The sequence below is a fragment of the Equus asinus genome, chromosome 7 (assembly GCF_041296235.1).
Source record: "Equus asinus isolate D_3611 breed Donkey chromosome 7, EquAss-T2T_v2, whole genome shotgun sequence".
Taxonomy (NCBI): domain Eukaryota; kingdom Metazoa; phylum Chordata; class Mammalia; order Perissodactyla; family Equidae; genus Equus; species Equus asinus.
The window spans coordinates 104,549,438-104,564,205 of NC_091796.1; the positions used below are offsets into that span (position 1 = coordinate 104,549,438).

Here is a 14,768-nt window from a genome sequence, read left to right on the forward strand (position 1 = left end):
AGGGGCCTTTTCCCTTCCTTCACATTGTTGTCTGGAGTTTCTATCCTGCCGGGTCCCCTTGATGTCAGAGTTGAGGGGCCCAATGCCAGACAGAGGACCCGAGGAACCATTAAGAAGAGGGCAAAGGGACAGTGTCCATCCTGGGTGGAGGGGAATGGCGACATCCCAGGGTTTGGTTTGATTCCTGCAGCCCCAACCCTTGAGCTGGGCGTCGAGGGGAGGCCAGAAAGGCTGGGAGGGGCCACCCCCCGACTCTGCACGCTGGCCTCCCTCCAGAGAGGTGGGCGCAGGCCTGAGGGATGTGCTATTTCCCCAGCTCGTTGGTCAGCTTGATGGAGACGTTCAACGAGAAAGCCGAGCAGCTGGTGGAGATTCTGGAAGCCAAGGCGGATGGGCAGACCCCGGTGTCCATGCAGGACATGCTGACCTGCACCACCATGGACATCCTGGCCAAGGTGACAGGAGGATGGCGGGGCTTGGGGCAGGGCACAGGGCGGGGCTCGGGGTGTGGCGTGGGGCATAGGGCGGGGCTGCCACATGGGCAGAGGCTCTCCCTCCCTCTTGCCTTTCATTGCTTCCCTCCTCTCCCTCCGGCTCCGCTAACAGCAGCGCCTTCTCTGGGCCAGGAGCTTCAAGTGTCCTCGAATATTTAAAACAGCCTAGTGTGAGATGGGAGCCACTCATTCTCTAGAAATGGACACCGAGCGAGGGGTGTGGGGACTGGCCTGTGGCTGGTCCGTGGCTGAAGCAGGACTGGATCTCAGGTCTGCCTGGCCCCCAACCCAAAGCCCACCTCCCTCTGGCATCCTCCCATGGGACGTGGCTTGGCTTTTCTCCCTGGCGGTCTCAGCAGTGGCCCAGATAACCCCAGACCCAGACAGAGGCAGGTCAGGCAGCTGGAGTGTAGGGACAGTGAGCAAAGAGTCATTGTCATGCAACAGTTCGCTGGGAAGCTGGGTGTAGAACGCACACCCAGGGGAGGCTGCATTTCAGGGGAAGTGCATCTTGTCAAGGAAGGAAGTCAAGGTTTGTCGAGTGGTTACTGTGTGTTACTTAATCCTCAGCACATCCCTCGGGGTTGCAATTAGCATGGGTTGTTGCAAGGAGTTGATGACGTGATGCACGTAAACTCTGAGTCCAGGGCCTGGGTCTCCAGCTCTGCCCTGGTCTTTGGTCCTCCCGCCCCCTCCGTGTGACCTCGCCCTTCTCTCTCCCCAGGCAGCTTTCGGGATGGAGACCAGCATGCTCCTGGGAGCCCAGAAGCCTCTGTCCCGGAAGGTGAAACTGATCCTGGAGGGTATCAGTGCCTCTCGCAACACTCTGGCGAAGGTACTGCCTCAGCACCCCCTCAGCAACCCACCCCCACAGCTTGTGTTGTGCTCATTTGCTGGAGCATCCCCTCCAGTGATTTTTTTCAGACGGGGTTTTAAGTTCTGCTATGTGTGAAGTGACTTCCGAATCAGTTAGGATTTGCATGCATCACCTAAAGTAGAGGCTCAAAAACAAAGTGGTTCAGGTAAATCTTTCTCTCGTGTAAAATGATCCCCAAGCAGGCGGTCTAGGATGTCTATGATGGCTCCACAATGTCAGATATTCCTGGATTTTTTTGTCTTTCTGTTCCACTGTCTCCAGCACATCACCTCATTGTTATAAGATGGCTGCTGCAGCTCCAGCTATCACCTCCTTGTTCCAGGCATGGAGGAGGAAGAAGAGGGAAAGGTGGTACTTGAATTCTTTCCCAGACAGAAGCTCAGGGCCCCCTCCTGTTCCCTGGGACCTCAGCCTCCGAGCTTAGAGTCCCCTGATGTCACCCCATCTTTTTGACAGTTGATTCCATGTCACTTCCCTCTGGCTGTGGTTTCCTCCTTCAATGCAATCCTAACCACCTCCTTCCTTCAGGGCCCCTTCTTTTCCAGTGCTGCGTGGATGTTTCAAGGCGTCCTTCCCACCATTTCTAGGGATTTGGTGCAGGAAGGGGAAGCTGACGCTTGGGCTTAGCCCACCATGTTGGTCTAGTCTCCCTGGCTACTTTATCTTTTCTAGAATGTTCTCACTTTCTTCCGACCTCCCAGCTGGCGGGTGCTGCTGTGGATTTCTAAAGTCATTTTGGAGTTGGGAGAGAGGGGAGAGGGCAAGTGCGTGTTCAGCCGGCCACGCTGAGCGGGGGCTCGTGTTCAGTTTATGCCAGGGAAGTGGAAGCAGCTGCGAGAGATCCGGGAAAGCGTCCGCTTCCTGCGCCAGGTGGGCAAGGACTGGGTCCAGCGCCGCCGGGAGGCCCTCAAGAGGGGGGAGGACGTCCCTGCCGACATCCTCACGCAGATTCTCAAAGGTGCGGGGGCTCCCTCCGAGGGCCGGGCCAGCCGGGCGGCGGTCCCCTCTGGGTGACAGGTCCCAGCGGACTCCAGATGTCTCTGTCTGGCTTAAAGGAGAAAGACCTTTGGTTCCTCTCCGTGCTATGGGAAAGGGAGAAGGGTGTCGCGGACTGGTGCCGCGGGCCCTGAGGGTCCCCTTGTCTTTCAGCTGAAGAGGGCGCCCAGGACGACGAGATCCTGCTCGACAACTTTGTCACCTTCCTCATTGCTGGTTCGTAGCTTCAGCGGCGCCCGAGGGCTCGGAGCTCAGCAGAAGTGCCGGAACCGCGGGTCACTGAAACCCGGCCCAGGAGAGTTGTCAGCTGTCTGAGCGGAGTTCTGCTGGGGAATTGGGGGCAGCAAGGGGGGCAGAAGCTCTCTCCCTCTGCTTGGGGAGGTCCAGGGGGCTCTCCTGGGGGCCTCTGGCCTGGCGGTGGGGCTGGCAATTGTGGGGATTTGTGAAGCCACCTTTTTGGGTTGAGGAGAGCTTGGCCCTGTAAACTGAAGGCTCCCCTCACTCAGAATCCACAGGAGAGCTTCATTAGAGCAGCACAAAAAGACGTGCTAAGCGCCTTCATTCATTTGCTCATCAAATATTTCTTGAGCATCTTTCTTCACCTGGGAAACCCCTCCTCACCCTTCAGATGTCCCTGAGGTGACCCTTCCTCTGGGAAGCCCTCAGTGATTGCCCAGACTGCACCAGGCCCCCAGTGAGGCGCTCCTCTCTGCCCACACGTCTCAGCGTCCTGTCCCTATGTGTGGTCATTCCATGAGGCCGTCCGCCCACCAGACCGCCCGCTCAGTGAGCGAGGAGTGCGGTGGCTTTGCTCTTCCATGTGCTCCCGGGGCCCAGAGCAGCAGGTTCCCGTAACGATCAATCGGATGAAATGCATGAGCCAATGACGAGCCCTAGGCATGGGGAACACAGAGGTGAACAGGACGAGGGACAGTTTGTAGTCTGACGGAGGAGGTGGACGGACAGACAGACAGAGTTGATTGGGCGTCTTGCTGGGTGGTGGATTTTCAGAGGGGGCGAGCCGGTCCGCCTCCCCTGCAAGAGCGTGGTGAGGAGGAGGCCGTCCTCGTGTGGCCGGGCGGAGGGGGCCCTCTGGGTGGGGCGCACTCGCAGACAGCCCGGGGGATGTGGAGAAATAGGTGGTGTTGGAGCAAACTTCAGCGTAGCGGCGGGAAGCCCGGCTGAGTGAGGCATGGCTGGCCTGCATCCTGTGAGCCCGGAGACGGGAGCCCAGGCCCGGGGGGGGCTCCTCCATAGGCAGGCTCTGTGGCCTGGGCCTCAGTTTCCTCATCAGTAAACGGGGGCCTGGAGGTGCTCCCCAAGCTTCCACCCAGCCTTCCAATGAGGGTTAGTAATCCCCCTCGTGTCCTCACAGCCCACCCCCGAGCCCTGTGTCCAGACACTGCAGGGGCTGGGGGAGAGCAGGGCAGCTGCGTCCCTCCTCCCGTTGTCCTGTGAGGAAACTGAGTCACAGCTGGCATCACAGGGCCAGGCCAGGACTTCTGGCTGCCTCCACTCTCCCTCCCCAGCCCCTTCCCTCCGGGGTCGCCTGGCTGTGACTCGCCCGCCTTCCCGCCCTGGGAGCAGCCAGGCCTCAGCTCCCAGCACCTACTCACTGTAGGGTAGGGCCCTTCTCTTGCGTTTGATCAGGCCCCTGAGGCCCCTTGGCTGGCAGTGGTGGCCACCTGGAGAGCCACCTACCCCTTCGGAGGGAATTCATGCCACTCCGATGGTTTTCTCCGAGGCCAGCTGGGAGGGTGTTGACACTGTCAGCTTGACCAGATCCTGCCAGGACTCAGGATCAGCTCTCCTGCAGTGGTCCCCACCCTCTCTGGGGGAAGCTACTGCTCGGTCCTGTGGCTGGAGGTCGGCCCTCTCCAGACCTCAGGAGCTGGTGCCCACAGCTTGGGGACAACGTGGGCCTTCGGCTCGAAACCTTTCTTGACTTGGGTCCCAGCTCTGTTCCTCCTGCTGAGGGACCTAAGGGAGACACGCTCCTCTCAGCTGCAGTTTCTCTTCTGCCAAATGGGGATGAACATCCCTCCAGGCCAGGCAAGGCTCAAGGACGGCTGGAGGAAGGGCTCTTAGCATGGGAAAACCAGATGCATGGGGGCAAACGCTGTTTATTCGACTACGCCGGCTGGCACAGGGGACACGGAGGTGACAGGCACCTCTTTCATATCTGTATGCTCAGCTCAGCCGCGAGGGGCAGAAGTGAGCCTAAACTGCCCCCAGGGTCTTGGGGTCTCAGAGGCCAGGCAGGCCGGGCCTGTGGCCCCGTAGGCCCAGATGGAGCTGCCGCTCGTCTCCTTTCCTGCAGGTCACGAGACCTCTGCCAATCACTTGGCATTCACGGTGATGGAGCTCTCACGCCAGCCCGAGATCTTGGCGAGGTATGGAGAGGGGAGACTTGGGGTGGGGGGCTTCTCTTGAAGTTGGTGAAGGGGTTTGTCTGATGTCTTGTTCCTAGAAGCCCGCCTGCTCCCGCCTCCCATGGCTGAGCCCCCTCCAGTGTGTCCTGCTTCTCTTCACCCCAGGGCCTTTGCACAAGCTGTTCCCGCTCCTGGAAGCTCCTCTCCCTGCTTGTCTCCTGGAGAATCCCTTCTCCTCCCCCCATTCCTCCTCCTCAGAAGCTTCTCAGACCCCTAAAGCAGCCCCTCTGTGTTTTCCCCTCCTAGACCCCTCCCAGCTCACGAATGCGCTTCCTCCTGGGATGGTTCACTTTAAGTCTATATCAGCCAGGAAACCGGAAGCTCCCAGAGGGCAGGGACCATGGTTCCTTTCCTCCCCGTGGTGTATCCAGTGCCTGGCGGGGGGCTGGCACTGAGGATTGAGCAGAATTCCAAATACGGTGCTGAGGGCGCTCGTCTTCCACTGGAGAGAGGGAAGAGGGTGTGCCCGGGGAGAGGGTGTTCGAGCTGGGCCGTTGGTTTCCTTAGGTACAGATTTCCTCATGCCCTTGAGGACCGAGGACCATTGCGCAGACTGGCTGAGCCAAGCTCAGGCAGACTCTGAGACCCCCCAGGCTCGGGATGGGGGCTGTGGGAGGGCAAGGGCTGCGAGGACTCGTTAGCACCCACAGGACAGGCGACTACTTGACAAGAGTCAACGGTTGCCTGGGCTTTTAAAAATATCTAATAGGGATATCCTCTTTATAAAAAATTTGGAAAAAAGAAAAGTTACAATAATAATAATAATGTTGATGATAATAACAATAAATCTGCCCGCCGTGCCCCACCCCCCCCCAGAGGCAGTCCATGATTAACTCCTGAATTTCACCGGGTATTTTATCCCATTGCCCCACTTTATCGTAACCTCTTCCCAAGTCCACTCTTTCTTTAATATTGTGCTAAAAAAAATACATATATCTATAACATAAAATTTACCATTTTAAATATTTTTTAAGTGTCCCTTTCGGTGGCATTAAGTACATTCACATGGCTGTGCACCCATCACCACCATCCGTCCCCGGAACTCTTTCCATCTTCCCACTTGAAACTCCGGCCCCATTAAACACTCTCTCCCCGTCCCCTCCCCCGGCCCCTGGCCCCCCCATTCCACTCCCTGTCTCTATGAATCTTCCCCCTCCAGGGACCTCACATAAGCGGAATCATACAGGATCTGTCCTTGTGTGACTGGCTTGTTTCACTCAGCACGATGTCCCCAAGGTTCATGCATGTTGTAGCCTGTGTCAGAATGTCCTCCGTTTCGAAGGTTGAGTAAGATTCTGTTGTCCGTCCCGTCATCCACTGATGGGCACTGCGGTTGCTTCCACCTTTTGGCCGTTATGAGTAATGTTGCTGTGGACATGGGTGTGCGCATATGTATCTAAGACTGTACTTTCAGTTCTTTTGGGTATATTTCCAGAGCAGAATTGCTGGGTCATATGGTAATTCTATGTTAATTTTTTTTGAGGAATCACTGGACTATTGTCCAAATGCGCCTGCACGATTTTACGTTCCCACCAGCAGCGCTCAGGGTTCCGATTTCTCCACATCCTCGGCAACACTTGCTCTTTTCTGTCTGATAGCAGCCCTCCTGATGGGTAGGAAGTGGTCCAGACCCCTGCTTAGGGCCGCACGCTGTGCTAACAGCGCTCATCGCCAGGTTTGCTCAGCCAGCGTCCTTGCGCCCCTCGTTCTGCTGTTTCCAGCTGTTGGCCGCTGTGAACCAGGCTGAGATGGCACCTTTGTGCAAAGACCCAGCTCTGTGGTGCGCTTATTTCCTACAGCTGATTCCAAGCAGCGACCAGAGGGTGAATGTTGTCAGGCCCGGAACATAGTTCCCGGCTTCCTAGGCATCTTGGTTTGGGCGTATCGGTTCCTGGATGTCTTCAACAATCGGGCGGGCAGTGTGTGCAGGTGGGGGACCGCAGGCCTCTCTCTGCACGCTTCCTCCCATCCCCCCTTCTTCAAACTAACGTGGGCACGGTCGCTCCTGGGAGATGAACTTGTCTGTGTCTGACCCGACAGGCTGCAGGCCGAGGTGGACGAGGTCATCGGCTCTAAGAGGCACCTTGACTGCGAGGACCTGGGGAGGCTGCAGTACCTGTCCCAGGTGTGGGCGGTGAGAAGGAAGCTTCTGGGCGATTCGCCGGGTCAGGCCTGTGGTACAGGGGCTCTCTAGCTTCACTGCCCCTGAGAATCCTCTGGAGATTTAAAAAATTCCCATGCCCAGGCTGCCCCCAGACCAACGACGTCGGGCGCCTGGGGGTGGGAGCTGGGCAGCAGCATGCTCAGGGCCTCCCAGGTAATTCCAACTTGCAGCACAGGTGGGAAAGCTGCCCAGTGGTAAATGCTGCTGTGTTTGCGCTTCCCAGCTAGGCCGGGGCTCCGCAAGCCTTGAGCTTCCCTCCAGGGAGCCAGGCCCCCACAGAGCGCTCCCTCCTGACAAAGCACAGCAGGAGGCCTTTCTGGAGCTGTCAGGGTTCTCGGGATGGTGGGAGCCCTGCTTCCAAGCCAGCCCAGGTGGGGGCCTGGCTCCTGGTCCTGTCTCTGCCGCGGCGGCTTTGCATCACGCCCTTATTCTGGGCCTCAGTTTCCTCTTCTGTCACATGAGGGGTTGGGCACGAAGGTAAAGCTGACTTTGCAGGGGTCCAGGACCCCGTCCTGGATGTGGGTGCACATTCTGCATGGTGAGTGGGAGCAGACATGGGCCGGGGCATGTGCTGTGGGATCTCCTGACGTCTCTTGTTGTCTCCCCGCGTGGTTTCTGTAGGTTCTCAAAGAGTCGCTGAGGCTGTACCCGCCAGCGTGGGGCACGTTTCGCCTGCTGGAGGAAGAGACCTTGATTGATGGGGTCAGAGTCCCCGGCAACACCCCACTCCTGGTGCGTGGGGGCCCTGCCTACCGGCCCCCGGGGTGGCCTATTTGGGGCTCTCCTCTGAGGTCAGGGAAGTCTGTGGCCCCGTTATCATCATAGGCCAACCTGTGCGTTCTCATTTGAGTCTCCCCGTAACCCTGTGAGGATCTTTTTCTCCCCCTTCACACCATCCAGCGTAAGATTACAGCAGATAATTCTGGAAGGGAGGTGCCCCATTCATAGCTGAGGATGCTGAGGCTCAGAGAGGTTAGGTCACTTTCCTGAGGTCACACAGCCAGCAAGGGGCAGATATGGGAGGTGCCCAGTTTCATAGCTGGTCCAAACTTGTCCCAGTTCCTTCTCTCTCCCTGCTCCGCAGCCCCCTCCCCACTGAGTTGACTTTCTCCTCCTACCTCCTTTGCATTTTGTTTGTCTGTTTCTTCCCCCATTCACTTCTTCATTCATTCAGGCTTCCGTTCATGCATAATGGCCTCCCCTAAACCCACTCCCACCCCCAAGACGAGACTGTAATCGTCTCCATAGGTGTCACTCTCCTGCTGCCCTTGGAAGCAATCGCTGTCCTGAATTGTGTGCTTGCCACTCCTTCAGTGTGTGTGTGCGTGCACCCACCCAGTCATACATTCTAGGACTTGCTGTGTGACTCAGTGTGATGGCTACTCAGATTTGTGGAGGTTTCCGCGTGCGGCTGTAGGCCACCCCCCTTCGCTGCTGTATAATGTTCTGAGGTGTGGACAGACCACCATTGCATACTGATTCTGGGGTCAGTGGACATTTGGGAGCTTCCGGTCTGCTGCTATCATGAGCACGGCTGCTGCTGTCAGTGCTCCTGTCTGCACGTCCTGGTGCAACGTGCAAACGTGTTTCTTGGGCGTGTACCCAGGAGAGGGAGGGCTGGGTTGTAGGACATCTGAGTGGTCATCTCTATAAACTAGTGCCAAATTGTTTTCCACAGTGGCTGTGCCAACTCAGATGCCCACTTGTGCTGTAAGAGAGAGTCTGTTGTTCCTTATCCTCCCCAGCACTTAGTATGGTCCAATTTTGATTTTTTTGCCAATCAAATAAGTGCTGGGCAAGTATTTTGCTGTGGGGTTTTTTTTTTTTTTTTTGGTGACGAAGATTGGCCCTGAGATAACAACATCTGATGCCAATCTTCCTCTTTTTTATTTTTATTTTTTTCTCCCCAAAGCCCCAGTACGTAGTTGTATACCCTAATTCTAAGTCCTTCGAGTTCTTCTGTGTGGGATGCCACCACCCGCTGTGGTTTTGATTTGCGCTTTCCTGATCACTGGTGAGGCAGACCAGCTCTACTCTGCCTTTCCTTCTGTGAGCTATTTGTCCATCTCTCTCTCTCTCGGGTTGTCTGTCTTTTCTTATTGCTATGTAAACCTTTATTAAAAATTAATTTATTGGGGCCAGCCTAGTGGCGTAGTGGTTAGGTTCATGCACTCTGCTTCGGTGGCCCGGGGTTCGCAGGTTCAGATCCTGGTGTGGACCTACACACCACTCCGCAAGCCACGCTGTGGCAGAGTCCCACGTACAAAATAGAGGAAGATGGGCACAGGTGTTAGCTCAGGGCCAGTCTTCCTCACACACACACACGAAATTCCCTTGTCAATCCTTTGTCAGGTGTATGTGTTGCAAATATTGTCTCTAGGTTCCTAGCTTGTCTTTGTTAAGGTGTTTTTAACCATCTGAAGCTCTTACTTTTTCAGTGGCGAGCTCTCTCGTTTTGTCTTGTTTGAGAAATCCTTCCCCAGGCTGAGGGAGGAAGGATGTTCACTCACGTTGGCTCTGAACAATTTTACATTTTTCTTTTGAAAGTTAAGTTCTTATCTACCTGGAGCTGATTTTGAGTGTGGCATGAGGTGGGGTCTGTATCAGTGTGATGGGGCCGCCACGACACAGGATCAGAGACTGGGCGGCTTAGTGGAAATTTATTTTTTCACAGTCCTGGAGTCTGGGAGTCTGCGATCAAGGTGTCAGCAGGGTGGGCTCCTTCCGAGGTCTCGCTCCGTGGCTCGCAGACGGCCGTCTTCTCCCTGTGTCCTCATGCGGTTGTCCCTCTGTGTGTGTCTGTGTCCTCATCTCCCCTTCTTATAAGGACACCAGTCTAATTGGACGAGGGCCCACCCTAGTGACCTCATTTTAAAATGACCCCTTTAAAGACCCCATCTCCAAATACAGTCACGTTCTGAGGTTAAGGCTTCAACATAAGAATTTGGGGGTACACAGTGCAGCCCATAACAGGACCCATTTTTATATTTACCTGTGGAGAACGACGTGCTTCCAGCCCCGTGTGTTGAGCAGCCCCCTCTTTCCTCAGGGCTCTGCCACACCTTCTCCAGTGTGTATCGAAGCTTCATCTACGTGTGTTTCTTCAGTCTATCTGCTCTTTTTTTTTTTTAACACCCCTGCACCAACGCCACCTGCCTTAACAACCATCTCTTTAGAATGCCTTACATCTGGCAGGGCGAGCCTTGTGCTGACTCTCTGCCCAGGTGCGCGATCCTGTGCGCCTTGAGCGGGCAGGCCCAGGCTCCAATCCCAGCCCTGCTCCTGGCCAGCTGGGTCATCTCAGGTGAGACCCTGAATCCCTGGGACCCAGTGTCATCCTTGTAAGACAGGGAAGATGGTGCCTGAGTCACAGTGTATGGAGACGAGTCAACATGATAATGTACTCACATGTCTAGCAAAACCCCTGGCACGTGGTAGGCGACCTCTGCCACCCTCTGTTCCCACTTACTTTTCAGACCTCAGCTGCAGACCCTGCCTCCACCCCCGGCTGCCCTGGACTCAGCACAGAGAGCTGGGGCAGAGCGGGCTCAGCAAGGTACTTAGCATGGAGGTGGAAGACGCGGAGGCCAGCACCCAGGGTCTCAAGGAGGAGGGTGTGGATGGCCCCTGGGGGCCAGGCGCACAGACCAGTAACCCCAGTCAGAAGGCACCATGCATGCTAGTGAAAGGCTAGCGGGGGTCTGCAGCTCCCCGACCCCACCCTCACTGCAGCCAGCCTAGCGAGGAAGAGAACCTGAATAACAACAGCTCTCAGGGACCTTGAGAAAGAAGGCCTCACGGTTTGAATCTCAGTTTGGCCACTTACTTGCCAGGTAACTTCAGGAAAGTCATGGACCATTCTCTGAGCCTCAGTTTCCTCATCTGTAAAACAGGGATAACTGGAGCTCCCCCAGAGGGCGGGGCCAGGCCTGGGATCATGCAGCACGCCTAGCTGGTCGCTGGCACGTTGGGCTGTCCCCTTTCTTCCTCTTAGAGACTTTTCAGGGGCCAGTGGAATCCCACACTGGCCCAGATGGGTGGGTGGGGAGACCGGTGGGTGGAGTAGAGCAGGGGTCGGGGGTGGCAGGGTCGGGGACTGCTCTGCTCCAAGTCACCCCATTGAGTGGCCACAGCGGGTCGGGGAGGTGCAAGGGGACCAATCCTTGGAACCAGAGACAAGCGGATCCTGTGCCTGGCAGTTCAGCACCTACGTCATGGGGCGGATGGACACATACTTTGAGGACCCGCTGACTTTCAACCCCGATCGCTTCAGCCCCAAAGCACCCAAGTAAGTCTCCCTTCAAGCTGTCCACGAGCAGAAGCCTGGTGGGAGAAGGGCGGTCTCAGCAGCCTCTGTTCTGAGCTGCCAGGGTCCACTGAGCCCACATAGCCTTCTAGATCCCCACTCTGCCCCCTTTGCAGTGGAGGCAATCGCCGCTCAGAGAGGTTAGGTAACTTGCCCAAGGGCACACAGCCAGTAAGCAACAGAGCTGGGGTTTGAGCCCAGCTCAGACTGGTTTTAAAGCCCTTTCTCATAACCAGTCCCTTATACAGGGAAGCCGTGTGACATGGGCAAGTGACTCCACCTCCCAGGCCTTGATGCGCCTATCTGAGAAATGGGAATGCCAGAGGCCCCACCTGGAGGTTGCTGCATGAAAATACTGAAGCAGCAGTGGGGGGAGCTTGGCTCCAGGAACAGACCACCTGAGTCCAGACCCAGACTCTGCCCAGAATTGGACAGGGGACTGGCTGGATGAGCAGGTGACAGAGGACCCTGGGCGGGTGGCTTTGCCCCTCTGAGCCTCAGCTCCTCCATCTTTGAAAGTGGGATGATGGCAGCTCCTTCTGGAAGGCTCAGGAGGAGGAGAAAATGGGGAAATGCTGAGCCAGAGCTTGGTGGCCTCGGCTGTTGCTGCTTTCGGCGTGTGCAAACACCAGCCTGGCCCCAAGCTGGCCATCAGCAAGGGACGTTCTGTCGTTGGCGCCTGGGGCTGCCGCCTCCTGACGCCTCTCTGCCCGCAGGCCTCGCTTCACCTACTTCCCCTTCTCGCTGGGCCCCCGCTCCTGCATCGGGCAGCAGTTTGCTCAGGTAGGCGGCCCGGGCTGGGTTTTCTGCCCAGAGCGACTGCAGGGGTGTCAGTTGTCCTGGGCCACAAAGCACTGCAGGGCCCTGGTCAGGGCCCCCCTGGGCTGGGGGCTGGGCACCCAGCAGCCACAGTGGCCGTGGCATTCGCAGCTCCATGACCCACCCCCGCCACCCTCCTTCGTTTCTTTGACCTTCCTTGTTTCTTTGACCCGCGCTCACTGCTCACTGACCCCCCTGCCCCCCCGCCCCCTGTGTGCACAGATGGAGGTGAAGGTGGTCATGGCCAAGCTGCTGCAGAGGCTCGAGTTCCGGCTGGTGCCCGGGCAGCGCTTCGGGCTGCAGGAGCAGGCCACGCTCAAGCCGCTGGACCCCGTGCTGTGCACCCTGCAGCCCCGGGGCTGGCAGCCTGCGCCCCCGCCCCCGCCCTGCTGAGGAAGCCTGGGGCAGGATGGACTCCTGGGCAAGGCCATGCCCGCCCTCCCCTGTAACCCCACTGCCTCCCGCCCTGCTCTCCTGCCCCCTTCTCGGGGCGCCCTCCACGCCGGCTCCCAGTGGGCCCTCTGCCAACCGCTGCCTGCTTCACACCCTCAGCACTCCCTGTCTGCTGCTAACTCCACTGCCTCTCCTGGACCGGCCCTGCCTAACTCCCAGCTGCCGCCCAGATGTGTGGTCGTCTCCCCCCCACCTCTTCGCACAGGCCACTCCCTCTGCTGAGACACCCTAACTTTTGCTCACTCCCTAAAGCCCTCTTTGGGTGTCACCTCCCCCAGGAAGCCATCCCTGCCACCCCCGGCCGGGCCAGGGGCTCCTCCCCTGTACTCCCTTGGTCACCTGTGCTACCTCTAACACCACACTGACCACACTGTATCGTGAGTATCCTTTGATGTGACTGACCGCCCTGCCAGGTTGTGAACACCTTTCGGGCGGGGTCTGCGTGTGATTTGTCTCTGAGCCCCTCATGCCCACCAGGGCCTGGCACAGGGTCGATGCTCAATAAATATGTGTTGAGTGCATGAATGAACGGCCAGACCAGACCAGGGCGCTCTGGCCTCAGTTTGCTTGTCTATAAGATGGAGGTGATGCTGAGGCCAGGCTCTCTAAGGGCTGGCGCGACTCTGGAAGCTGCCCCTGGAGAGGCTCGGGCAATGCCCAGGTGACCAGGAGAGCCCTGTGTTAGCAGAAGCCTGTTCTTTGTGTTCTATGAAGCCCATGATCCTGGGTGTGCTATGAGGTTGGGATGATAGGCAGGGGACCAGTTCTGAGAGCTTGGTTGGAGAGCGTTGGGGCCCTGGAGCCTGCATGGTCTAGTCCACTCCTGACAAAGGCGCTGATGCCCCAGGTGGCCCCACAGAGGCCGGAGCCCCTGGGCCCTCACTTGGGGGCAGCTGGGCAGAGCTGAGCACGCATGCCCGGTCTCACGCCCGCTGGCATGCTCTGCACCTGCTGGCACAGGGCTGGTCCTCCCTGCCCGGCCCCAAGTGGTGACACTGTGACTCTCACGGTGGCGGGTGGGTAGAAGAAGCCGTCCCCTCCTCTGCAGGGCCTAGGGGTGGAGAGGGGGCAGTAAATACGGCAGGCTGTGTCCTCTGGGCCCATCCAAGGAAAGGTACCTGCCCTGAGTTTCTCCTTTAGCACCTGGGAGCTTGTCTGCGCACAGAGAGAATGCACTGCCCTCGCCCGCAGCCTGGGGTCCGTTCTCTGGAGAGGGTCCGCCCCCACCTGGGGGAGGGCATGGATTCCAGCTGGCTCTTGCTGTATGTCCTCTCCCAGGTCCTTGGCACAGTCTTGAATGACAGTTCCAAGGCATCTTCCAATGTAGCAGAGAGGAAACTGAGATTCAAGGAAGGAAGTCACATGCTGGGTCCAGGTGGGTGCAGTGGACTGGGAGAGAGGCCCCTGGTCTCCCCAGCCCAGGCTGGCCGTGGGAGCCACACTAGTAGCTCCACCTGAGCCTCTGGGCCTCCAGGATGCCTCTGTTCCTGCGGATTCCTTGCAGAGTGAGGGTCCTCCTGCCCCCCCCCCCACCCCAGCCTCCTGCCCCATCTGAGCGCTCTGCTGGGCCCTTATCAAGCTACATCCCACCCTCTCTGTTTCCAGTTCCCTGACTGGGGGCCCCAGAGCCTCCCGGGGCTCTGAGAATGGTGTGGCTGGGCCCTTCCTCCAGCTGCATGGTTGAACCCACTCCTTGCTCGTCTCTGCCCCGCACAGAAGCAACCCCATCCCATGGCCACCCAAATGCCACTGTCTCCTCTCATCTAGTTCCCAGGCCCTTGGCCCTGCACTGCTCCTGGGGACCACCCTGTGACCACCCCTGCCCTCTGCATCCCCTCCCTGAGATTCACCAGCTCCCCACACCCCATTCCTTCTACACCTGGCCCACACACCAGTCCCCCAGGAGACCCCAGTGAGCACTGGGCTGGTGTCAACCCCTGGGGCCCAGGCAGGATGGATGAGATTAAGCCTAAGGTTCTGCAGCCACACCTCCTGGGGTCAAATCCTACCCTCACCTGTCACTGGCTCTGTGGCTCGGGCCTCAGTTTCCCCGTCTGTAAGGGAGGACAAACAATAGAACCCACATCCTAGGGTTGGTGGGAGAATTCAGAGCGCTAAGTGGATGGTGCTTAGCACAGAGCCTGTCAACGTCAGTGCTGCAGACCCGCCAGCTGTACCTGTCACTGGCGGTGGCATCTTTACTGCTGTCACCTCGGGGGAAGGGCTT

The 14,768-nt window shown here is 57.9% G+C and overlaps 1 protein-coding gene across 2 annotated transcripts in view; it reads left to right on the forward strand.

Moving 5' to 3' along the window:
- CYP46A1 (cytochrome P450 family 46 subfamily A member 1) overlaps nucleotides 1–13,227 on the forward strand; it is a 31,440-nt gene extending 18,213 nt beyond the window's left edge. For both annotated transcript variants that reach the window (XM_044774302.2, XM_044774303.2), the window contains 10 exons: nucleotides 317–455; nucleotides 1,219–1,329; nucleotides 2,179–2,329; nucleotides 2,521–2,583; nucleotides 4,688–4,760; nucleotides 6,840–6,924; nucleotides 7,585–7,695; nucleotides 11,163–11,251; nucleotides 11,986–12,052; nucleotides 12,311–13,227. In XM_044774302.2, coding sequence (XP_044630237.1) covers nucleotides 317–455; nucleotides 1,219–1,329; nucleotides 2,179–2,329; nucleotides 2,521–2,583; nucleotides 4,688–4,760; nucleotides 6,840–6,924; nucleotides 7,585–7,695; nucleotides 11,163–11,251; nucleotides 11,986–12,052; nucleotides 12,311–12,481 — 1,060 coding nt within the window. In that variant the 3' untranslated portion in view covers nucleotides 12,482–13,227. The remainder of the gene's footprint in view (nucleotides 1–316; nucleotides 456–1,218; nucleotides 1,330–2,178; nucleotides 2,330–2,520; nucleotides 2,584–4,687; nucleotides 4,761–6,839; nucleotides 6,925–7,584; nucleotides 7,696–11,162; nucleotides 11,252–11,985; nucleotides 12,053–12,310) is intronic.
- Nucleotides 13,228–14,768: the final 1,541 nt, after the last annotated feature.